Below are 25,109 nucleotides of genomic sequence, written 5' to 3' on the forward strand. Positions count from 1 at the left end.
TGGACGTTGCTTGTGGAGAACACCCCTTTGATTTTGTTTACACATGTAAATATGAGTGTTTTGGGAGGCATAACTGCTAAGCTATTCGAAATGTACTAATGTTATTAGATAAGTTTGCAATATTTGCTAACCAAGAACTGGCAAATAACTCATTCGTGGTTTAAGTTTAATTTTATTAAAATATTATTAAAATATTATAAATAAATAAAAACAGAGTGCAATTACTAAAAAAAAACCTACTAAGGTATGTTACAAAGTTTTAACGAATTCTTCTACAAAATGAAGTATTTTTAAAGCATTATTATTCATTCTAATATATCAAAAACATTGGCTTAAAAAAAGCATATATTGAAATCATACCTTTAAACGATATAATTATTTTAAATATAATATTAAGCTTACTCTATCCCTCATAATTACTTTACCAATGGAGTAACCACTGCATAAACTCAGTCAAATTGCCACATAATCATTGCTAATGTCTCGGTCCCTAGGATTTCACTCGGCATACAAATATCAGTGATTGGTAAATGCGATTTCAGGGACGAGTTGCCTGCTGATGGCCTGCAGAAGTAAGCTAACAATTTTAACTGAGCAGAACCGGAGCAGCGAGAGTGCCAGCCAATGCAGCTGTTCAGAATCCATTCCATGCACTGCGGCTCTATTAGGCCTAATCGCAGCTAATTTAGCTACCACAAACCGGCGCACAACACTCGGATTGCCAGGGAAGAGCTCACAGGGAATAGCTTATGGATCTGGGGATCGGAATAGGAGGAGTTGGCCAGCCCCAAACTGGTAACTAGTACCTATAGCTGGTAGCTGGCAACTGGTAGCTGACTGAAACAGATGCAATCATAGAATCTGTTCGCAGCACAACCATTATCCCCCTGGGTGGATGTGAACTCCAGGCGTGAGGATGGAGGCTTCGAGGTTTCGAGGTGGTCGAGCAGTCCCTGCTCATGACAAATGCTGCAGCCGCCGGATCAAGGGCGACTTGTTTTGGTCAGCAGTGAACAAGGTATTTGGAAAAAAATTTAACGTTTATTTGTTTGAAAAATTTGTCAATAAGTATAAAACTAACACCACGAAAGTATCAAAACAAAACTTATGTGGTTTAAAAGTAAGGCCTTAAACTGCAGACTTTTCGGTATAGAAATTATACCATAAAGTTAAGGGCTTATATGTATAATTAAGTATTTTATACTGGCAGTAGTTTATTTTCAAGACACTTTTGTAAAAACTAATCTTTCAGTTTTTTATCGAACAAGCTAAAAATCCGAAAACAATTATTCAAGTTTGCTGACTCAGTCTTCTTGGAATAACACCAGGAATATCATCACTTTAAAGAACATAGTCTAAGCCCTTTATTAATTTTGTAAAATAAATACATTTTTGTTTGTTCTAATTTGTATATAAATCTGCCTTAAAATAAACCTGTTAAAACTAGTTTTTTCTTAATCGTAGCTATAAAAATGTAAATATTTGGAACAATTTTAAGCGTTTCCAATATTTTCATAAATAATTATTATTGTGTGGCTATAAAAATACTTAATACTAAAATATATATATATTTTATTTTTACTCCAAATAATTACTCATTTTTTATCTAATTTATAAACTGATTGGAAATTTATAAGAACATTCGTTAAGTAAATCCCTAGTTAACTAAAATATTAAACAATTGTAAACCTAAAAACGCATTTCATAGCTATAACTTAGAAACATTCAGGTAACTAGTGCTAAATGCTCTACCAGGCTGTTTTCCCACCGTATTTGCCTGTTCTAGTCGAAATGCAAGGCGAGGAATTCACAAGTAGGCGAGCAGTCGGATGAATTTTGCAGCCATGGGGAGTACGTGTTGAGGTGAAGACTCCGGACGAGTCATACCATTATAAGGCACGGTCATAAATGCACTGTAATTCTGTGGCAAGAGGGGCGGCTATTCCCGCCCGCCCCCAAGTGCTGCAGTGGTCGTCGCATTTGGACACACGTAATTAGGTTTGTTGTTGCCACTAAATATGCGTGTCAAGTTTCCAGGAGGCAGGATTGGGGGCGTATGTTCTCCAGATAGGGGGAGTATTGCTCTGTCCGAGTGGCCGCTGCCCATGTCCATGTCCTTTGAGTGCAAGGACAGAAGTGCAGGTAACTCAGGGGGTGGGAGGTAGGCTGTGCTGCATTCGATGCCTACGTAAATCAAAGCGAAACCTCATTTCCGTTGCAGGCATTTCACACCCAACAGTGCCTAATTTCGGGTTTTGTTTTAATAATCATCAACTGTCATCAATGCTGGAAACGGTAGCCCATCGTTTTGGGAGCTAAATTGCTTCGCATGGACGGGATTAGTTTGGAGAATGGTGAATGTGTCAAAATGTAAAGCAAGGGGTTATTAGACTTTGTATAGAGGTTTTGGTCACACAATTTTGTGGTTAATATAGTAATTATATTTGATTAGTTAATTGTTTTAGTATTGGTATATTCAAACCGTATGATAACAAGTCAATGGTTTTTAATTTCTGTTTAGATATAACATAAATGGCTTAAGATTAAGATCACATTTTAATTTTATCCAAATCTTATCCTATAATTTTGAACATTTTTAATAATGAAAAATAAGTTCTTAAAATTGTGTTTTTGGAAATTTAATGATATATGCTTTAAATTTAGTACTTTTACAATTTTTAAAAAACATTTTGTACATTGTGTAAAAGAATCAAAGTATTAAAAAAAAAATAAGAATAATATAAAAATTATTTATAGAGCCCTCTTACGTTTTCAAAGTTAGCCAACTGTCAATGGATTAACTCTGGACCTTTGGTGTGTTTAGGTATTGCAAGCCCTTGTAAAACTGTTTAACAATCCCTCAGAAATATAATTTTAAAGATACTACTTAATGTATCTTTCAGGACTAAGTGAGTTTTGGCTTGAAGAAGGGGGTCTGTTTACTGTACACACTAACACCTAAGCGTAAATCGCTTAGTGAAGTCGACTGTACTTGTTGCTTTTTGAATTAAGCCTGCAAGTATGCAGCAAGAATTTCGCAAGTGGCTCAAGTTGAAACGAAGCTCCTGCCAATGCATTTTCAATTAAAATGGGTTGGGGGTTGTTGTTGGTTTGTCAATTTTTTATAATTGAATCCACTTTGGGTAAAGTACTGGAAAAGTACTCTTTCCTTCCAGTAAGAGCATTCCACTCCCAATGCATTCCGCTCTCTTCCTCGCCAATGCATTCAATACTCTCTTCCTAGGCAATGCATTCAATGCTCTCTTTGTTGTCAATGCATTCAATTATCTCTTCCTTGCGAATGCATTCAATTCTCTCTTCTTTTGGCCCTCAACTGGGCTTTCAACACTCTCTTTGCTGCATTGGTTGAAACGCCGGGGATTGAAAGTCCTGACCCTTGACAACATAAATTCTATTGTGTGCTTTTCCTGTCGGTTCAGTTTTCTTTGCTTTTTTTGGGGGGTAAACTCTAAGAACATGGCACATCGAATTAGTTAATTGCATAAAGTACTCCTCACTGACTGATAGAGCAGACCGTTTGGCTGACAAAGTTGTCTGGCTGTAAACAATGCCGTCATTCGGGCAGCAGGGGGTTAAGAAGGACCTACTGCTAACTCCGGTCTAAACTAAATGGCCACTCATTTTGTTTGTTTGTTGCTCACTTTGGCAGTACGCCCATTTCCGGATAAATGAGTGAAAATTTATGTCCTCGCAGGGCTCGTCGGGGGTTAAAGGGCGGGATGGAATGGGTTAAGGGGGGTCCCAAATACTGCTGACAACCATGATGCACCCAACTAACAAGTAAACTTGTTATTGCCAACCTAATCACTAGAATGTGCGCATTGTTCGTATTTCATTATGAGCACCAACAGGATCAGGATGTGTCCTGTACCTGGACACTTTTAAGGACCAACCAAATAACTCTCATTGCAGATTTTTAAAAAATATTAAATAACTATTTCCGTGTAAGAGAGAACTTTTTTATTCACAAATAACAAGACTTAGACTAGCCAAATGATTATAAGGCTTACGAAATAATTGTGCAACCTCATGTATGTTTCCCAAAATAAATCCTTTATAAATTAATTAAAGATACAAAACGGATACAAAATAAATTTAAAACTAGTTCATTATTAAAAAATGTTTATTGAAAAATGTTAAATCAGGGTAATACAGTTAGTATTGGTAATGAAAAACAAAATATTTGAAATTTTAGTTTAGGTAGGGAATGTTTTCTTTAAATTATAAAGAGACATAATGACTGTTTTTGTATTCAAATAACATATTATTATGGGTGATTAACAAAACAAAATGTATCCGAACTTTTATTAAAAATTATCCCTTTTTTTCATTTAAAACTTTTTCCTCAATTCAGCATTCACCTTTTAATTTCTTTAATTAACCGTAGACTGTAACTAGTATACTTTATTAGTTCAATCTCATTTAAAATCTCCTCGGTATTATATGAATCTAAAATATTTACATTGAATGCATGAAGGACAATTTTTTCCCTCCATTTGTTTTCACAAATTAATATTATAAACATGTAGAAACAGTGGAAAAAAATAGAGATAGAAGAAATAAACCAAGCCAGAGGGAAAAAATTATTGTTGACGGCAAGATTTTTCCACATTCGTACACTGAATCAGCGTGGCATCAAAACAATTTGAAAAAATCGCACAAACAAGCTCGTGTGACAGCCAGAAATGGAAATGCAATAAAATGTATGGCGAAAAAATGTTAAAATTAACTCAAAATATAGGCAAACCATAAATTATATATGGCATGACATGTGAAATTACTTAATTAAATTAATTTTTGCACTTCACACTGACGCACACATTTCCAGAGGCGAAATGGTGTGGGTTCGGTGCAAAACGGAGGGGTTTCTGTCAGAGAAATATTCACGAAATTCCCTTAATTTATGTCATGTCAAAAGGTCGAGAGTCAAGCCAATTAGTGCGGGGAAATGTCACAGTTGATTTTGTAAGGGACACCATATAATAGGATTCCAGAACGTTATATTACCCTTTTTGTTGTAAATATTTTGTTTAATTCAAAGGAAATATTTAGAGTTCCGAGGCTTTATTTTAAGAATTTTTTGTTAACTTATATGTACCGGAAAATACTGAATAGCCATTACACACATCAACATTATCCGCATTACAAAATATCTGTATCTGATATCGTTTTTTTTTTATTTTCTATATTAAGGTATAAGGTTTTTATATTTAAACTATATTTGCTACTGAGCAAAAAAATGTAATAAAATAAATGCATTCCTTTGACCAAAATACAAAAAAGGCGTATTTATTTTTGACTTCATAAAAGTAAATTTGTTTGTCCAACTTGATTGCAGCAATTAAGCTTTGATTGCTGTCCCATTGAAAGTATCAACAGATACTACAAAATAATATCTATAATTCTTAGTTTGGTCTGCTCTCTTATGCGTGCCATAGTTCATCAAGTGGCTTCACATTGCTTTGCCATATAATTCAGTTTGGTTTTGTGCCTCTCTTGCCATCTCCACTCTATGCCATTTATAATTCTTTTTTATTTGCAATATTCTAGCTGGCTGAAAAAAGAAAACAAAGCGCAGAATAGGAAAAACAATCTTTTCATAAAATCACGCAAACGCCGCGCTGAATAAGCTGGCAAACCTAAACAACAATGCAATTTTTACTGTTTGTCGCCTACTCACACACTTCGCCCCCCCTCGACCCTCTCTCTTTCGCTCCGTCGCATGCCGTCCTGCTCACTCGAACAGCAGGCACATGCATGTCACAATGCGGCAGACAAGAGCGGCAGCAAAACATTTAAATCAAAATGATAAAGTTGCATACTTGAGTAGAGTTATGCGAGTCCTGTGGGGGAAAAGTCAGGGTGTGCGGGTGTGCGGAAAAGCGGGGATGGCGGGGCGAGGGGTTGTGGGGTCGGGGAAAAGTGGGAAAGCGGCAAATAAATATGAAAACATTTTTTCACATTGCGGTCTGCCATTCTAGTTGCAGTTGTGTGTGGCACAACAAGCGTGCAAAATATTATGCCAGCAACAATGCACTGCTGCTGAATCGCAAGCTCAGCGACGAGGGCGCTGGGAAAGCGTAGGAAAACACAGGAAAATAGCAGAAACAATAATGAAAGACCCCGAACCCGAGCCCTATACCGATCCCGATCCCGAACCAGAATCACAATCAGGCCAACAACAAGCACGCCAGTCGTTTAAGCCATGTTTAAGGCAGCATTCGCATGTAAAGCGCACTCCCCTTGAATTTTTCGCACAATTAAATGCTTTTCCTTCTCTGAAGCTGGAAAGAAACGGCAAAATAATTAGTGTAGTTGAGTTTCATATAACTTTGATAATGATATAAACATAAGGCTAATGGCTGATGGGGTCGCAAGTCCCCACCTCCCTTGAAATGCCCGACATTTTATACTTGATACCAAAACATTCAAGCGAGCAATGGTGCAGAAAATTGTTTGTAAATTAAGAAATACTCTGGGAGTTTTTCAAAATGCAGCTGCACACGAAATTTGATATGAATTCTGGTGAGAGTTGTGCTTTCTCCAAATTGCTGAATGTGTTTTTGGGGAAAATTCTCATGGAAATAAGATGGCATGGCGCTTGAAAATGTATCTAACACAATTTAAAATAATTGCTAGAAACATTTGTTGGCAATTTAGTACATCTTCAAGGTTGTTACATTTTAATTAGTTTACCCTTTCATAGCAGTGAGATTACTAAAGAATAGCATTAATTTGATCTACAAAATAGAATATAACCATGTATAACTTACACTTATCTGGGATAGTTTTAGCAACAGACATGAGTTAAACTCTGGAACCTCATCTAAGATGACTTCTTTGCCATTTTATATTGCAGACTTTTCCATTTGCATTCGTCTAACATTTCGTTCGCTCGCCCCAAAACAATAGCGAACATTTCTAATGTATTCCAATCATTTTTTTTTGTTCGCTTTCGTGCTTTGCTGGAAATATTTTGTCTCCCCGTAGGATTTTTTTGCCATTTTGGTTAACATTGTTTTGGTGACAGTTGCACCCGCATCTCATTCGGTCTGCAGCCCCCCCCCTTGTTCCCCTTTCACCACCCTTTCACCACCCTTTCACCCCCCTTTCAACCAGCTTGCAGCACGCCCCTGGTGACACACGGCAACATTTTGCCTTCTGTGCTGTGTCAGTAATTGTTGTTGTTGCTGCCATTTGTTGCTGTTGTCGAGTTGTCATAGTTCTTGGCTGCTTGTTGTTCCTATTGTTGTCATAACTGTTTTTGTTTACGTTGCATATTTTTTTCGGAGGCAGCAGGACTTGCCCATTGTTATTGTTGCTGCAACATAAATTTAAACGTGACATTTAGACACTCGACTGAGGTCCTTCGTCCCACGTCCTCCACACCCGTTCACCATTTTTCTCCATTTCTGCGCTACTCTCAAGTGCCACGCACTGAAATGACTCGGAAAGTTGAATGTAAAAGGGGGCGGGGCAGGATTCAAAGGGGCTCTGCGGTGAGCGCACTTCATTCTTAACCCCTTCAGCTTGCGAACAAAGTCAGTCGGCCTCAACCGCACACTCGCACACACATTTGTCGTCCAATGACGTATGATGGATGGTTCAGCAAAGGGTTTTTCAAATAAAGAAATTTTTGTTCGGAGAGAAATGGTGATGAATGGGAGAAGCTCCTTCAAAACATTGGGGATTGGATATATTTTAGCCAAGAATACTGAAGTGGTTTCACTTTTCATTTGTGATTTCTTAAATATTTACTTCTTGTTAACAATAATACTAGGATGGAAGTTTAGGTAACGCTTTGTCAGTCTCGTCGTTGCAGCTGATAGGTTGTTAAGTTTTTATTTTACCTCCATATTACAGAATTTTTTTTCAAAACTGAGTAATACAAGTTTTTAGTTTCAATTATATATATTATACATAAGAAAACAAATCCGTTGTGCATTTCTATATTTCGTAATATTTTATACTACACAACAGAGTAATCTAACAAAATATGATTTTTGTTTTTCTTAAATTATAATTTATTAAGCTTACCTATTCAGGTTAGTTGTTCTAATTGGAAAACTAAAACAACACAATTCTATACTTTAAAGGAACACATGATATTTTTGCGTACCATTGCTTAATTAAGTTTTCTTAGTCCCGCAATCCTCGAACTCACTATCTCTCTTGGCTTGCGGGAACAAAACTTATAGACAAAACTTATATGTTAGCTCCGCCCAGAGTCTTATCGTTTTTTTTTCGCCAGCATAAAAGACAGAAATTCTTTAGCCCTTGAGAGCCAAAAATCTTTAGAATGCTTTTTGACAGACTCCAGGAACTAACTTAGACGACCTTCAAGTTGCGGCGTAGCTAGATGATGACTTGGAAACTCTTTCGGCATTGCCACTTCCACTGCCACTGCCACAGCCACAGCCACCACACAAAAACACAGTCTTTCCGTCTCGGCAACGGTGCGTATGATAAACCGGCGGCGTAAGCCAACGTTGCGCATACGTCACGGTGTACAAAAGGCTGTGCGGGGAAAATCGGTATGGAAAGAGCGGCAGTGGCGGCCAGAGATGACTTCACATCGAGTGCAAGCTGCGTGTCCTTATCGCTTGGCCTCCAACTTTAAAGCGCTCTCAAGTGCACTTAACTACAATAACACCGCAGAGCGGCAGCGGCAGCAACAGCAGCAACAGCAGTAAACAAGCTTCACATGTGGCATTTTATTAAAGTTGATGTAACTTAAAATGCATTTAAGCCAGATCCCGAGCTCACAGCTCAAAGAGCGTGGCCAACTTTTGCAATTGTGGGACTATCAAACAAAACTTTTGCCAAAGCACAAAGCGCCGAGCAACAACAGGGTGGGAGAGGGGCAGGGGCAGGGGTCGGGGGGCAGGGGCAGGGATTTTGAGCTGGGAGCAACAACCAAAGTGTCATCATGACCAACATTCAGCAGTAGCAGCAACAGCAACGGCAACAGCAACGGCAACAGCAACGGCAACGGCAGCAACAACTACTGCACATGAGTTATTGCATTGTCGCCGGCGTCGTCATGGTTGCTCTTCTTCTTCTCAAAAAGTCCCCAGAAGCCCCGCCCCTTGCTTTGACGCTCCCTTTGCACTTCTAACTTCTGTTGTAGTTGTAGTTGCAGTAGTTGCTGTTGTAGTTGCTGGTATTGCTGTAGTTGCTGATGTTCTCGCTGGTATTGTTGCTATTTCTGATGTTGTTGCTTTTGTTGTTGCTTCTCCTTCCTTTTTTTTGCTGTTGCTGTGGCCAGTGGTTTCTGTTGTTGTTGCTGGGCTTTCGTCGCGACAGAAGGATTTAGTAAAGCTTAGCGCAAAGCAAGGAAATAAAAAAAGGATTCGAGCAACTGCAACAGAAACAACATCAACAACAGCAAAGGAAGAATGCAGGAAGGAAAGAACTCGACCAATAGAGTACCCAAAGAACTGGGTTATTAATAGAATAGCTTGAATGCTTATAGATTGGGAACTATAAAACGGTTTCAGCGGGATATGACATTATATATTTTAAAAAAATATAAAATTTAATGGATTTGGAGTAACACTACCTTACCCCTATGAATTTTCTCAATAAAAGTCCCTTGATTAATATAGTTTTGTTATATTTAACCTAAAACTGTTGCTATCATTGCTATCGGCCAAACTTTAGAAATTTATGAATTTTCTCAATAAAAGTCCCTTACCTTAACATAGGTTTGTAATCTTTAAGATAAGATAATAAGATAATAAGATTCTTTTCTACCCAAAATCACCGACCTTGAAGATGGGTAGCAAGACAATGGAAAACAAAATGCAAATCTTGGAGTTCGTGTGCTCCTGGCTTAGACTTCAAAAAGTGCGGGGACACACATTGACACTCGTTTTGGAATCCTACCCGCCCAGCCAACCTCAAACGCTCCTGCAGACACTTTGTCCCGCGCTATTTGTTAGCACTTCAAAAGGATTTTAATCAAAGTTTTTCAAGTGGCACCATGATGCACTCTATTGCCCTCTCAGAAAGTTGATGGTTTCTTTGGCGAGAAACACAGACAGAGTGAGACTTATCTGGCGTTATTCGCACTGATTTAATTATCATTTGTTTAACTGAGTTTTTGTCTTGGCCAGGCCATACAATTTGTGATTGCTTTTTGAGTTGCCAGCACTTTAAGCATTGGTTAAGCTTGCATTTGCTTAGAGAACAGTGCCCCAGCCGCTGCTGGCTAATTCCAATTACCCTGTGGTGGCGCAAACTTTTCATTTCATTTAATCAGCGGCAGGAACAGCGAACCGCAGCCGCAGCGGAAAACTTTTCATGTTTGGGAACACTTGCCACTGCACTTTGCTCTGCGGTTGACACTCTGTCCCCGGATCCGGGGATCCGAATCCGGATCCGAATCACATGACCCCATCAGTGTCCCATGTCCTGTGCCCACTTGTAGCCACTTAACAAATTTTGCGCTGCGTCGTTTTCAAAGCTCTTCCCAAAGGGGGGCACAACAAAAAAAAAAAAAACGGACGGGAAGGGAAGGGAAAACAAATTTTAACGCCTCCCTTGATTGACTGCCAACTCGGAACTGTCCTCTGGAAATCCTCCACTGGCCAACTGGACAACTGAACTACTGGTCAACTGGCCACCATCGAGAGCAGCAGAGAGCGTGTCCCTGACACGAGGTGAGTGCTTAGGCTGGAGGACATTAGTTCTGGTCCTGGTCACCAGTTTCTGGTTTCTGGCCTGAGTCCGAGTATCATGGGCAGTGGTGCTCCACCAGACAAGTATCTGGTTGTCATTGGGGCTGTGACTTGACGATGACGATGATGCTGATGGAGTTTGCTCTCAACGATGACAGTCGGAAAAGTGCACCAAATCATACTCGAAGTCAGGCAGATTTTCATTTACCTACATCTTTAAATAACAGTACACTGATAGGTTTGATTTTTTTATAGCCACTATTTGTAGGTACCATTTCTTCCAAAAAAATTACTCGCAAATCATTTTCGTTTCCTTTATATAATACTCATTTATTATATTTTAGGTAAAAATAAATCAATTTTAAATAAAAATTTATAGAATTCTTAAGCTTAAACTCAACCTTACTGATATATATTTAGGCAATTATAGAAATTTCTGTTCGATATTTATATGCAGACAAGTAGATTTTAGGGGATTCAAATTCTCTAGAATAAGCGTTTTAATTAAGGACTCTATTTTCCACCATTTATGCAATCCAAAATAGGAAGTCAACAATCATATTTGTGTAATTCTTTCGCTTCATTGGCATTCGTTTCGGTTACTGCTTTCCAACCTTGCGTACTCGCAAAAAACCTGGTAAATAATTGGCTTTTAGCATTTTAAGCGTTTATCCAGCCATAAAGAACCTGCTGCTCCCGAACACTCAACCCACTCGATTCCCATTTGGTCTGTTGTCCATTAAAAGGCAATTTATGCGAAATACTGAAAGTATGTTAAGTTTTTTATAGGCGGAAACAGATATCGACGGACTTTTACCGAATATGGCTAATTGTTGTTGTAATACCCTAGCTAAAATTTTTTTTATAATATTCTAAATTTAAATGAAATGGTAAAAGCTAAAAAAAAATGTGATCGTCTCCCTATTTAATTTTTATCATAATGAAGTGATTTTAAACTGCGCATACAGCATAATGTTTAACGCCCTTCATTTTTTGTTGCTGTAGTTGATTTTTGATTAATCTACAGACAGAAAATATTTTTAAATATTTGCCAAATGCAAATGGCAACTGTCAGTGAGAAAAATGATTTCGTTGTTTACTGATGATTGGCTTTTTTATATTTGCCAAATTTTGGTTTGATTATAGCAACCTCTCCCTCGCACACAACTCCTCTATCCCTCTCGCACCGTATCGAAATACGGTCTGAACTTAAACGTAATTAAAATAGTTCGACTATACGAATCAATAAACAAATTGATTATGCAAATTTACTGTTTATTTGCATTCGACTTGCCATTGTAAGTGTCTGTGTTTTCGATTGCCTGTGTGTGTGTTATCTGTGTGCATGTGTTAGACATTAATAGGTTTTGTTGCTGCCCTTCGGACCGGCTTTATTTTAGCCAAAATGTATATACATTTAATGCTCAATCGGAGCGGAAATAAAAAGTTTGCAAAAAAAGTACGTATTGTTTGTTTGTTGTTTGGCAAAAATCAACTGGAAAAGCGGAAACGGAAAGCGCATGTTTTCCATTACGGTTGCTAATAGGGAGGAGGTTTTCAGGGGCATTGAACATTTTTGTAATTGACTTATTTTACTGTAATTTATAAAGCGTGCCTGCAACTCCTATAATAAAGTATTTTTACCTTCATTTAACTCTGTCATTCTTCCCGTCCCTGTGTGATTGTACAAATGCATTTTTAATTAAACTCGAAAAAACAAACAAAATGCACATAACAATACGACAAAGTAAACAAATTAAAATCAAATTAGTGTTGAACTACGTTTTTTTTCGCACACAGCTTAAAATAGCTCGGTGGGAAAAGGGATTATAATATGTCGACGGGTGAGGATGTGAAACCATATGCATTCCAAATTATTTCAAATAGTTTTGGATTAATAAAATTATAAATATATTAAAAATTGTATATATATTTATATATATATATTGTGCTAAACACTAATTAACAGTTTAAACAACTCAACTATTTTTAAGTATTCCCAAAAAAATTAAAAAGATGTTAAATGCAGAAAGATAATAGTTAGCCAGTTGAATTAAGATAGTTGTTTCACAACTCGAAGTTTACTTGCTTGAGCTCGAGGTCATGGTTCTTGACCAGTGGTCATAAACACAGAACATAAGTCCTTATAATTTCCCATATCTTATTTGTTTTCATTATATTAAGTTCAACTGGTATAAGGTCTGAATAACAAATATATACATATCAAGCCCTTACAAAACCTTTTACATTTCAAATTATTACGAGAAGACAACCCTGCGTTGAACTAAATATGAATCTCATAAAATATTTCCAAGAACCGATTTCCGTTTCCCTTGCAAAACCAACAATTTCTTGTCACAATTTGGGCTTCCTTCCCCTTTCGGTGAAATTGGCTCCAGCCACAGCTGCACCACAGCATAAATACTTATCGCATCAGGTTACCATCATTATATTTGGCCACTCCCCCGACCTTCCAGAACCTCCACTCCGCTCCTCGAGTGACTTCGAAATTCGCTTAAATTGCCTGGGGAAAGTCATGAAGACAGACGCTCAGACAGGCGGTGAAAGGAGGGCGGAGAAAGGTGTGGCAGGTGGAAAATCAGGGGGGTGGAGTGCCTAACGCCCCCTGACAGTTGCACAATGGCAAATTGTTGCATCCGCTTTTCTTTTAGCTTTTTAAATGCAATTTCAGCACACACACGCACACACACACACACACACAGGGGGAAGTGTGTGCCATGCCCATTTACATGTTACCATTGCTGCCATTGCTGCTCCTTGGATCTCATCCTGTTTCCGGTCGATGTTGCTGCTGTTGCACGGTGATGTTGCTGCTTGCCAGCTTCCGGCAACATTGCCTTATCAGGACTCAGGACCCGGCTCCGCCTATGCAGCAACAGCTTACGTTGTTTGCCTTCACTTTGTTTTGTTGCTGCTCGCCATCTTCTCTGGGCTTCCCGCTCCTGCCCCGCCGCAAATTGCCTTTAATTCATTTTCCGCAATTACTCCAGGCCATGTGGAAAAGGGGTAAAACTACTCATTATCAGGTGCCCAGCCTGCAAATCCCACCCTGCTCTTTTGTCATAGGCGCACTTTTCACATTCCATTTGCATGCCTCGAAGGACAACTCCGTGTTTCCATCTGCATAATGATGAGGCGAGTGCCGTCACTCCCGCTGTGTCTCGCCTTGAGCGCATTAAGTGACCAGCAATCGACTGGGGGCGGTGGGTTGTCTGGGCGGATGTCTGATGTCCTCCCCTCTCCCCCTCCCCCGTTAAGGTCAACGCTGATCAATGTCAATTGCCGCAGCCGTCGCTTGCAATTGACCAGCAACCGAAACTGAAGTGTAGCCATAGCTACAGCAAAACATTAGAGATGCACCTTTGCAACTTTGTATTCTAAGGCCTCAGCAAAAACCGTATAATTAAGTATTATGTGTAACTCACATAAAACATATCTATTTCCAAAAGTCGTCTCGTTCAAAAATGTTTAAAATAAAAATATTTACAATTTTGGATTAAATCAATGTCTTCATTGTAATCGATGGGCCTAAAAAAAATGTGATTTTAAAAGTGTGGGCTTATTAATTTAATTCTGTCATTTACAAAAAAATGACACTGCCCAAAAAATTATAGGTTAATTTAATAAAAGACTGATTTGTATCAGTTTGTTATTGAAAATGACCATTAAGTTGTAAAGCTTGATATAATAATGATTCACATATATTAAAAAATAGACAGGAAAAGTCTATATTAATAGATCAGGGCTGGTTAAAGACACGCGTCAACATATACAAAAAAATTATAATTTAATTTAAGAAAACCCTTTTTTTGTGTGTTGACTGAGTTTCTTCTCAAAAATAACCATTACGTATATGCAGTTTCAGCTTTATATGATAATCAATAAATGACACCAGATATTGAAATGGTCACTGACAGGCTACTGCCAAAGGCGATTCCTTAGACAGGGCATCGCTGGCTGCTTACGCTGAACCCCACTGGTGGCCAAGCGAGGTGGACACGCATCCTTAGCATCCTTGGGCTCCTGTGGGCTGCTTACTCGCTCCGTTCAGTCTGCACCGCATGGCATTGTATCTGCATTTGCATCTGCATCTGCTGGGCATCACATCGCTCTTGGCCAGCAATGAGATGCGTCGTGTAGCGGGAATTGGAAAACTGTTAAGCGTCTGAAGGTTGCCTTGTTGATATTCCCGGTCCGAAAAGTGAGTGACACAGGGGAGAGGCGGGGCAGGGAGCAGGGGGCACTAAGGGGCGGTAATCGCCAACTTTACCGCCTGCTTTCGCTGTGCATTTGGTCGCCATTTTCAATTTACTGACGCTGTCATTGCCGGCAGACAAATGTTAGTGTGGGTATATGCATGCGTGTGCTTTGTATCTGAGTATGCCGTACACTCAGAAAACAAAATTCCTTGATTTTAGGAAAAATTACCTTACTTTAAAGAACAATTGCCATAAATTTGAGTCTTCAATTTGAGACCTAAAACGCTTCTTATTGCCTTGTTTTCTGGGTGCACACAGGAAACATATTATATGTGATAACAAGAACATTCCATTGAAAAACTTTTTTATTTTAATATTTAAATATTTCTGTGGAACTTTGACAATTGTCATTAATTGAATTATATTATCTTAGATGTTATCAACTTGACAAATAAAATAATATTCAGTGGGACAGGAAAAATCAAACATTTCTCCGTTGTAAAGAGTGACGCAATCCTGATTTTCAAGATTGTTGGGTTGATTAACCGCCCACTTCAAAAATGTGTGTGGCTCTCCAGAGGCCAGAGATACGAATTTGCCCTCTGACTCACGATCGTTAATGCCAATCCAGTAATGCGTATCTCTCCGGAGTTTCGCTTGGATTAAATTAAGTTCTTCTTCATCTCGAATTGAAGCTAGTATCCCACCGAAACTGTTGCATGTGCTTCTTGCTAAGTCCCAACCGACTAAAATATTATGTTCAATATAGTAGTATCCCTTGCCAATTCGCTCGAACCCCGGCGGGATAATTGTTACAAGGGAAGCTGGTTTCGTAGAGAAGTCTGGGTTTTGGAATCGAATTTTTTCCTGAAGTACCTGCAGACTGGTCTGCACTGCCATTACTGCCCCTTCAAGCTTGTTTTGTGCGGCTGCCTGATCTTCCATTTTGGCCTGAAGTCTCTGCATGGCTGTCTGCAGAACGTCTATTTGGCTCTGTAGTCTCGGGCCGTAGTCTTCTTCCTGTTGCGATTCCATTCGCTTTTTCAGCTCCATCTGTAATAGTTGGGCATCCAGTTGTATCTGCCTGTCTGTCTGCAAGTTTTCCAACCAGTCGAGAATGTTCCTCTGCTCGTCTTCAATCCTCTCCAGTTTCGAGAGGCATTGTTGCTCGCACTGAGAGTCGCTGTGCAAATACACAGACTGAGTATTATCTTGGCAGCCTACCCGATGGATAGTCAGAACCACAAATGCGCTTAATAAGTAGATTTTCAGCATCAACATTTTTAATAGTACCACTCTAAACAATCTTTCCAAACGTACTGAAATTTGAATTTAACATTTCTGAACATGTAGACAAACCTGCAATGCTACTGATAAGAGGTCTTTCCCCTAAAAGGTCGAAAAAAATATACAAACAGATTATAATTCAATATTGAGTATTCGTTACTCTCTTATCAATGTTGTATGATTTTAAGCTCAAAACATTACTTTGCCCGAAAATAAATATATTAATTATTTCTTTAAGCTTGGAATATGCTGCAATTAGCAAAAATTGTTCTTGATGACTTTAGCAGGACAAATTCGGAATTATTTATATAAAATATCATTCATAATATCATCTTGGGTATTCTTTCTCTTATGTTTTACACTAAAAGGAAATATACCTTCGCTTAATTTTTTTTATCTATTTAACAAATGTATTTAATTGATTTTATTTCCTTATGGGCTTTTCTGCTCACCTTCTTAAAGGCAGGGTCATGACTTTACAAATATAAGAGATACTTTAACTGATAAGAATATACTGTTGTTATGGAATAATTTCCGGTTCTCTCGGTGTATCTGGGCTCATATGTGCCCGGTATCGGTGTGCGTGGGTGAACTGGCATGTTGTGATTGCGGACTGTTGCTTCACTTGAGTGGCGGCAAGTCGCCGCCCCAGCTAGCCAACTTTTTCGCCAGCTTTTACCGATTTTCCTCCCCTCACACAGCCCGCGCAAAAGTGTGCAACAGGGTGCTTCTATTTTTCTTGCCTGGCATTTTTCCGTTGTCCTTCTCTCGGCCACGTTCCACTGGTGCTGGTGGCTTTCTTCTTCTGGGCCGACTGTTGTAATTGTTGCTAAAGCAGCAAAACGTCGACGCTGAAATTGCAGCAACTGTAATAACAAAATGGCCCCCGGAGTTGGTCCTGTGCCCCGCTTTTCACGGAGGAAAATGGTAAAATGAAGGCTGAGGCATGGGAAATATTTCCAGCTTGACTTATTTTGACTTTGTTTCGTTTCCCTTTTCGACCCGCTTTTCCTTCGCTTCTGCCGCAACTGCTAGCAAAGTTTATTCAACGCAAAATGTGCAATGTGAAAACGTGCCGCATGTGGAGGATCTGGGTGGTGGGCGGTGGGCGTTTGACGGCCAGGGGGCGTGGCAGCACCATTTACTGGCATTGCATACTGATTTCCTGTTGCATTTCCGGTCAGCCGACGACGAAGTTGCCCCTCCAAATGGCCTCCCCCAACTTTGCCAGCACATAAAACTAAATCGAATTTAGAACACTTCCAAAGGAAATTGGAAATTAACTAAAAGTGAGTTATTTGCATGGGAAATAGTTGCCAGTTTGCGGGGGAAAATATATTCACAGCCCAGAACATTTATAATTTGTAGCTTGCGTCTTTGTTAAGGTAAATTTAAATTAATTTATATCGTCACCGTCATAAGAAAAAAGCTTGTTGCTTCTGGGGTTTACATTTTATAGTTGCAGCTTGTACTTAAAACAAATTCGCTTTCAAATGAAACATTGCAAGCAGCATTTTATTGAAAATGATAGAGCGTTCGTGTTAATAGAGTTTAATTTTATGTTTCTAAGAAGCTACCTTTTCTTGTTTCCTTTTTTTTAAGTAGGTCACTGTTGTTTGCTTCGGATATGTGGACACTTTTGCTTTATTTTTGGCTGCTAAAATGAATCATTTTGAGGCCAGGCTGCACCGGCTAAATAGAATGTTTTATGGATTTCGGTGGTTATACTCATTGTGCTTTCTTGGGATTCAGCTCCGTACCGCCTAGCGGCTGCTAGGCTCCATTGTCTACTTTTCGTGAACAATGGCAGGTGTCATGCAGGTGGAAAAGCTGCGGTTCAAGGCAGTCGGCTGGGGGGCGCTTAACGGGTTGTCCCTTTGTGCATTTTACGCGGAATTACACAGCATAAGCAGCTGGCACCGCTCCACGCCCCCTCCCCTCCAAGTGACCCGACCGCAGACTGGAGTCTACTAACACCCACTCCTTTCACCCACCTACACATGCTGCACCTGCTGCTCCTGTTGCAGCAAATGCGGCAAATGCCGCCAGCGACTTTCGTCTGTTTTGTTGTAGAAGTTTTCCCCCCCAACTCCCCACCAGCGGCATTGTGGCCCAAAGGCAAACACAAGCCCAGGCCCAAGCAATTGCCTCGCTGCTCCTGCCCCTGCCCCTGCTCCTTTTGATCCTTTTGGACCCACCACAGTTGATTTAAACTGCACAAAAAAGTAAACAACGCATACGGGGACAACCAAAATGGGCGGTGAGTGGTGTATGGTGGGTGGTGGCTGCTATGAGCAACTAAGAAAATGCCTGCACAAAAGTAACTCATAATTAAGGTAAGGCAGCCAAGTGGAGATGAGGATAAAGGCGGAGAAACCAAGACGAGTGCAGCAGACGGCCTTTCTTCTGCCGCATGTGGCAAATGCCACAAGCGTTGCCTACTTTCGGGCTACATCCAGTTCGCAAATGGAACTAGATCACTCAAATAGTCAACTATCTACAGCTTTAAAGGTTATTTCAATTTAACTAACAGCTTTCTTCTGTTTAAAAAATCTTTGCGTTTCTTGATTGAGCTGCTAAACTGCAAAGCACTTTTACAAAATATTAACAATATTCAGTTAATACACAATTATTAAATATTGTTCTTTTAAACGTAATTCATAACAAACTCATAACATAAGCTAAATACTTACAACATCTCCATTTAAGTATTTGTATTCATTTGTAGTGCCACTTGAAATTAAACTTTCATAAGTCCCAATATTAAAAGCTATTTAATTATAATTTAAAAGTGTTTATTATACACTACCATGATACCAACATTAATTGTTTTTTTCTCACTGTAAAGGGTTTCTATATAGTACCTTAATAATTAACAGGATGGTTGGTCAATCATTAAAGAATCGTTATGCCAGAACTAGTTCCTGACTTTTCCATCCATTTTCCATCATCTCCCTCAGACCGCCAGTTGCCTTGACTCACCCAACTGCTTTTGGCCCTGGCTTAAGTCGTCGCCGTAGTCGCAGCTTTAGCCGTATATATACTTTTGATATGCTTCAGCAAACACCTGCAACGTCTCAACAACAATGAGAAATATTGTTAAGTAACTGGGGAAGGGGAACTGGGGGGCAGAAGGAGGGGGCGAGGCTAAGAGTAGTGGATGCAGTTTTTGGTGCATTAGCGGAGTGCGTTACCCCTGCTCTTGTGCATCGTACTCGTCCTTTCAGCTCTGTTTATTGTTTATGTTTTTGGCTGGGGCTCTTCGCTCGGATTGTTTGCTGGGAATGGGATGGGGTTGTTGTTAATGCATGACTGGGGCGTATGCATCCTGTTGCCAGGCCATGCAATCTGCATGCTCCGCTCTCTCTCACTCTCTGTGTCTGCAAAGATCGTAGGCAACTTTTGCCAAATCATGGCAATTTCTTTCTTTTATTGCTCCCATATCCTTGGACGCTTCGCTGATGTATGTGCAAATTATGCGCACTGAAATGAATATTAATAATGCGCCGCTCTGTAATCCATGGCGTATGAGTAACTTTTCCATTAAGCGCGAATCGTTTGTCAATTTGCCAGCACAGATAAATCACCAGGTCCTGGCAAGGGGCCCTCCGGCGGATCCTTGCCTTGAGCCCAATTAACCCATTAGGACAGCGGTTGCCATTTGATGCGGCAGTCAGAATGCAATTAAGAAAGGCAAGACCAATGAGCAGCATCAAACCAGAGGAGGGGCCTCCTCCCCTCCCCACTCTACTTACATTTAATTTTTATGTAAGCACAGCCCAAGGACGAGAGAAGAACCAGGACCAAGACCAAGAAAAGTAATAACTGCGCATTGCCATTATTTATGTTTATGTCCGCACTACATCATCTTCAAATGTCCGCTGGCCTCCCAAGCCACCCTCCTTGCAGCTATAAAAAACAAGTGTCTGCAGTTTAGAGGAGGGTATGGACAATAGTAGTTCCCATGGTGATGTGAATACTAGAAAAAAGTCGATTTGATATTACACTGTCCATTGATACCAGACATTTCAAAGGTGATCACAAAAATGATTATAGTCGATCATGATAATAACTAATTAAAATAATAGAAATAGTATAGAAACTCGTTCATTTAAAATTTAAATAATTGAGTAGGTATATCTATTAAAAAAATAATTTGGCAGAATTTTCCATGTTCATGTATGAATTTATTGCCAATCTAAATGGAGTTTGGGTTTTTCTTTGAAGCATTTTACACGAGCGTGTACTGGAAATAAAAATAAATGAAATGGGATTTATCAATCTACTGATAAAATAATAAACTATATCAATATTCGATTGCATTTGGGTCACCAACAAATTACACTTTTTGTTTGGTTTAGTTCATTTTATTTTTTTTGTTCTATCCCTAAAATATGTATTTTAAATTCACTTTGTAAACATATATAGTTGGACGGACAATATAGGCTTATGCCGATAAGAAATAGCTTTTAAAAACCATCAAATAATATATCAACTTTTTAAACATCTTATATCGTATGCCATCCCTAAGGGATCCCAGTCTGGTTCTACTTGCACTCCAGTCTTGGGCGACGTTTAACTGCCGCAGTTGTGAGTGCCGTTGAACTAATTTCCGTTGCCTTGCGGCAAGGTGGTGGGAGGTGGGTGGTTGGTCGGTTGCGGGTGCAGCATTCATTGGGTGGTGCAGGGGGTGGCACTGAAGTGGTTTCCAGGAAGGAAGTTGGTTTGCTCCATTCTGGTCGGGCTTGTAAAAATTGCATTCTTCGCGGCCTTTTCTATAGCCCGCGCATTTGTCATTGAGGCGCTCGCTAATTTGACATAAATTTTAAATGCTAGGATGTGCAGCTGGGGCAAAGATGAAATGAGATGAAACATCCGGAAAGATTGTGGCAACTGGAGCAAGATAAGAGACGTTAACTTACAGCTCTTTACAAATTTGGGTTTAAAGAAACTCTTTATTAAAATTGTATAAATGTATAATATAATGTATGAGTTGAAGCCTTTAAAATAAACATTCTTTTTAGCTATAAAAACTTACAGTTATTCCTTTGGTAATTTAAATTTACCTTTTTTATAGCCGTCAACAATTTCCACTTAAACTAATCTGTTGTCGATAAGAAAAACACTTAACCTCTTAAGCTTTCATTCAGTTCACTTCCCCCCTTTTTCTGCTCTTATAATCTTTTACTTGAAAGTATTGCTTTTCTTTCTCTGCTTCCCCTTTCGTTTGCTTTTCCAGGAATTGATAAAAATATTTCTTTTTGGCAAATACTTATGATAAACATGTTGTAAAGTGTCCGAGTCGATTAAGCTGGTGGGAAACGACGCTCCCATTGCCCCGATTCTAGTATTCTGACCAGTCCAGGCAAACAAACCAATAAACTGCACGAGCTGACCAGAAAACTTTTGACACCCGCACCGAAGGGAATCGATGGGAATGTTAGTTTGCCCCACTTTCGGCACTTGAAGTATAAATTGAAGATGTACAAGATGTACAAGTTTGACTTCCAGCCAAAGATGTTTACCGAATGCCAAAAGAAAGATATCATTTAAAAGGCATCGAGATGGAGATACACAAATGGCAAACGTTTCCCAGGGGCAGTCAAGCGATGTAAAATATGGGTAGGAGGGGCTGTCATGAATGGACACACTGTATGGTCTCTTGTTAGTCTTTGACTTTGACAGTTGCTGTTCAAATTGGCGGAAAAAAACGATAGTAAAGCGAAGAAAAGAGTTGCTCGAGGGCCATTAAGCGAGTCATGAGTGAGCTGACCATTAGCCGGGGTATTCTGTAAACTCGGTAATTGACCGGCGCGTAAAGATTGGTCCACCTTTTCGTTTTTTGTGCTACAAACTTCATTGTGGGGCGTTACACGTGCGTGCCAGTTCAAAATTTTCCCAAAAATAAAAAAACACTAAATAGCCGCTAGTTAAGTTTGCTTTGTCATAACTAACAGTTTGCATTTGAGTTTTTGCTCGCAGTCTTTGTTGAAATTTTACAAGTCACGCACTGATTTGGCAATTTGCATGCAGCGACCGCTAGATGGCGCCAGCACGTGCTCACAGACGGAGGGGATTCCCCTGTTTGGCCCACCCCCACTCCACACCCCCCGTTCAACACGCACCCAATCAATATATGAATTGGTTTTGGTTTGCCATTCAATTTTGTTTTTGCCTAATTTTTTGCACAACTTTTAATTTAAACTTTTGCTGTAAATTTCTTTTCAATAAGCTTTGAATTAATTTCACCGCCCACACTGCGTATGCGCAATATGCAGTTGATATGGAGTGCCAAAGGTTTTTAAGTGAGTTTGGGCTTCGAGTGCATGCTTAATGCTCAGTTCGATTGGCATTTTTGCCAAATTAAATAGTTTTCAAATGTGTGTCATTCGATTCGCCTTTCCAATGGCGGAATTTCCCATGTTCAAGTATTAATTTATTGCCAATCTAAATGCGAGGATGACTGCACAGGAAGTGGAATTGGATGTTGGGTCTCTTCTCTTGCATTTCCATTTGCATTGTAAGTCGGTTAGCTTAATCGAACGGTTTTAGCTGGAGAAACAGGAGCGTGTAGGGGTAAATAACAATTAATGAAAAAAAATAAACTACAATAAAAATCGATTGTATTTGGATCAACAGTATATGACTGCTTTCGTTTAGTTCAATTTGTTTTATTTTATTTATTTTGAAATATCCCTAAAACAAATATTTTGTAATAAATTAAATTTTTCTTTTTTCTATTGGAATTTTGAGGATTTGATCCTTCCATTAACCCCGTCCTTGTAAAACGGGCATTGATATCGATAACAGACGCTTGAACCTGGATCGCTTCTTGCCCCGCATATATTCATACCACCCCCCCTTTTATTCAACCAACTTTTTCCCACACCTACAAACCGTCTTTTTCATGCTCCATTGTGTTATAAATATTCATAAAGCGCTCCGCCATTTTTCGTTGCGACCGCCGCAACTAAAGCCTTGATTTCTTGCAGTTTTCTACACCCACAGGCGCACAAACATACATACATGTTACCAATACCTAGCCAATATGGCTGAAATAACCCCTAACCCCCACCCTCACCATTTTCCACCCCCCTTTTCGGGTGCCACCCATTGCCCATTTAACCGCAAGCCATGCTTCTAATGCCGCGTTGGCATAAATTTAAAGCAGCAGCTGCGGTTTTTCCACTGCTTTTCCTCTCTCGCTTTTCACTTGTTGTGGGTGGTGGTAGGTGGTTCGGGGATTTGCTCTCTTTTAACAAAGTAGAAAAGAGAGATGGAGAAATAATATTACAAAGACTAAACCAGGTACGGCCTTTAAACCGAAAAAGCATTTTATGCTGCTAATTGATTTTTCAACCGACCCCATTTCAAGCCGCCAACAAGATCCCCTTCTCAATGTTGCGGCTGCCACTGCGCTTTTGTTTGGCATTCAATTAACGGGAATTTGCATTTTATCTATGGATACACTTTGCCACTATATATTCGGTTTGTCGTTCGTGTGGGTGGGCCGCCGTAAAAACAAAGATCTCAAGTGCTAAATCAACAAAACAAAAGAACAACGCTCGATAAAATTGTGTTCAAATTCGTATGGTATGCTCGCTTCTGTACTGCCCATAAATACATAGCATTGATCTCTGGAATGAATCGGCCTAAAGCTCTTTAACAACTGATGGGAAAACAACAAAAATTCAAAAAAACCAAAGTGTTTAATGAAGGAAATAAACACAAAAACCTAGATTCTCCATTGCCGAGGGTTGACTATTTAATTTACAATACTAAAGTGTAATATACTTAATTATTAATGAATATTTAAAGCCTGAAATTATTAAATATATTCTATTTTTATTTAAATTTAAAAATATTATTGACAAAAAATATTGTTTAGCAACCCTCGTTAAACTTCAGATCCACTTCATGCTCGTCAATAAGCATTGAACTTAGCCACAGAGTTATTTAAATGCTGATTATCCACAAAACTGTTAAAACTTAGCAGTCTTATGGCAGCAGTAGTTTTACTACTCTTAAGTAGGTTTTAGCGAGGTCTTCATTTATTTGTGAAAACTGATTTAAGCTTAAATACTAAAAAAGTCGTTTTGGATATAAGATGCTAATTTCAATAATAAAAATATCATAATCAATACTCTTGAAGAAAAACTACGTATATAAAATTATCATATAAAAATTTTTAAATTTATACATTTTGCAATGAGCAACAAATTTTTGATAATATTAATGGAATTTATTGAATCTAAAAGTTGTATTTAAGATAAGTTAATAAATTAAAAGATGAAGCTACTACCAGCATCACGTAACTTGGCATGACAGCCACTGAAAATGAAGCGGAAACCCCAGACATTGTCCCGGCCACCGTTTACAGCGATATCTAGATGGATCTGGCCTAGACTGTTAATGATATCACTATCACTACTCCTCTGCCCACCAATACATCATGTAATGGGCTCAATAACAATTATTATCGGGCGGGCAAGTTCATAAAACTCGATGGACACCACATGCATACATAAATAATACCTGAATGGCGTAGCACCCAAGATGACCAACAATTGCAGTTGTGGTTTAAAGCTGGAGTTGGAGTTGGTGCTTGGGTCTCAAGGTCACTTTACACACTTCATTTTGCGTTGGAGCTGCTTTGTCTAGGGTTCGATGGTGAGGGGAGTACTAGATATCGAAGAGGAGTGGTCGCACTAACCGGTTCTGCAGCAAAACGATCTTGTTGATCTTCTGCTGCAGCAGCAACAGCATCTTCTTCACTTTGATCTTCTGCATTTTGCCTCAATTTGGCAATACCGAAGGAGCAACAACAATGCCCGGCATGACATTGAATTGTAAATGCAGGCGATAAAAAATGTTGAACGCATAAAGTATACGAATAGCG

The 25,109-nt window shown here is 39.2% G+C and overlaps 1 protein-coding gene across 1 annotated transcript; it reads right to left on the minus strand.

Moving 5' to 3' along the window:
• Positions 1 to 15,270: 15,270 nt before the first annotated feature.
• On the minus strand, positions 15,271 to 16,227 carry LOC108147380 (accessory gland protein Acp29AB-like). The gene has a single exon (XM_017273814.2). The coding sequence runs from the start codon at positions 16,202 to 16,204 to the stop codon at positions 15,353 to 15,355; it is 852 nt and encodes a 283-aa protein (XP_017129303.1). The 5' UTR covers positions 16,205 to 16,227; the 3' UTR covers positions 15,271 to 15,352.
• Positions 16,228 to 25,109: the final 8,882 nt, after the last annotated feature.

This window comes from Drosophila elegans, unplaced genomic scaffold (genome assembly GCF_018152505.1).
Source record: "Drosophila elegans isolate 14027-0461.03 unplaced genomic scaffold, ASM1815250v1 contig_208, whole genome shotgun sequence".
Taxonomy (NCBI): domain Eukaryota; kingdom Metazoa; phylum Arthropoda; class Insecta; order Diptera; family Drosophilidae; genus Drosophila; species Drosophila elegans.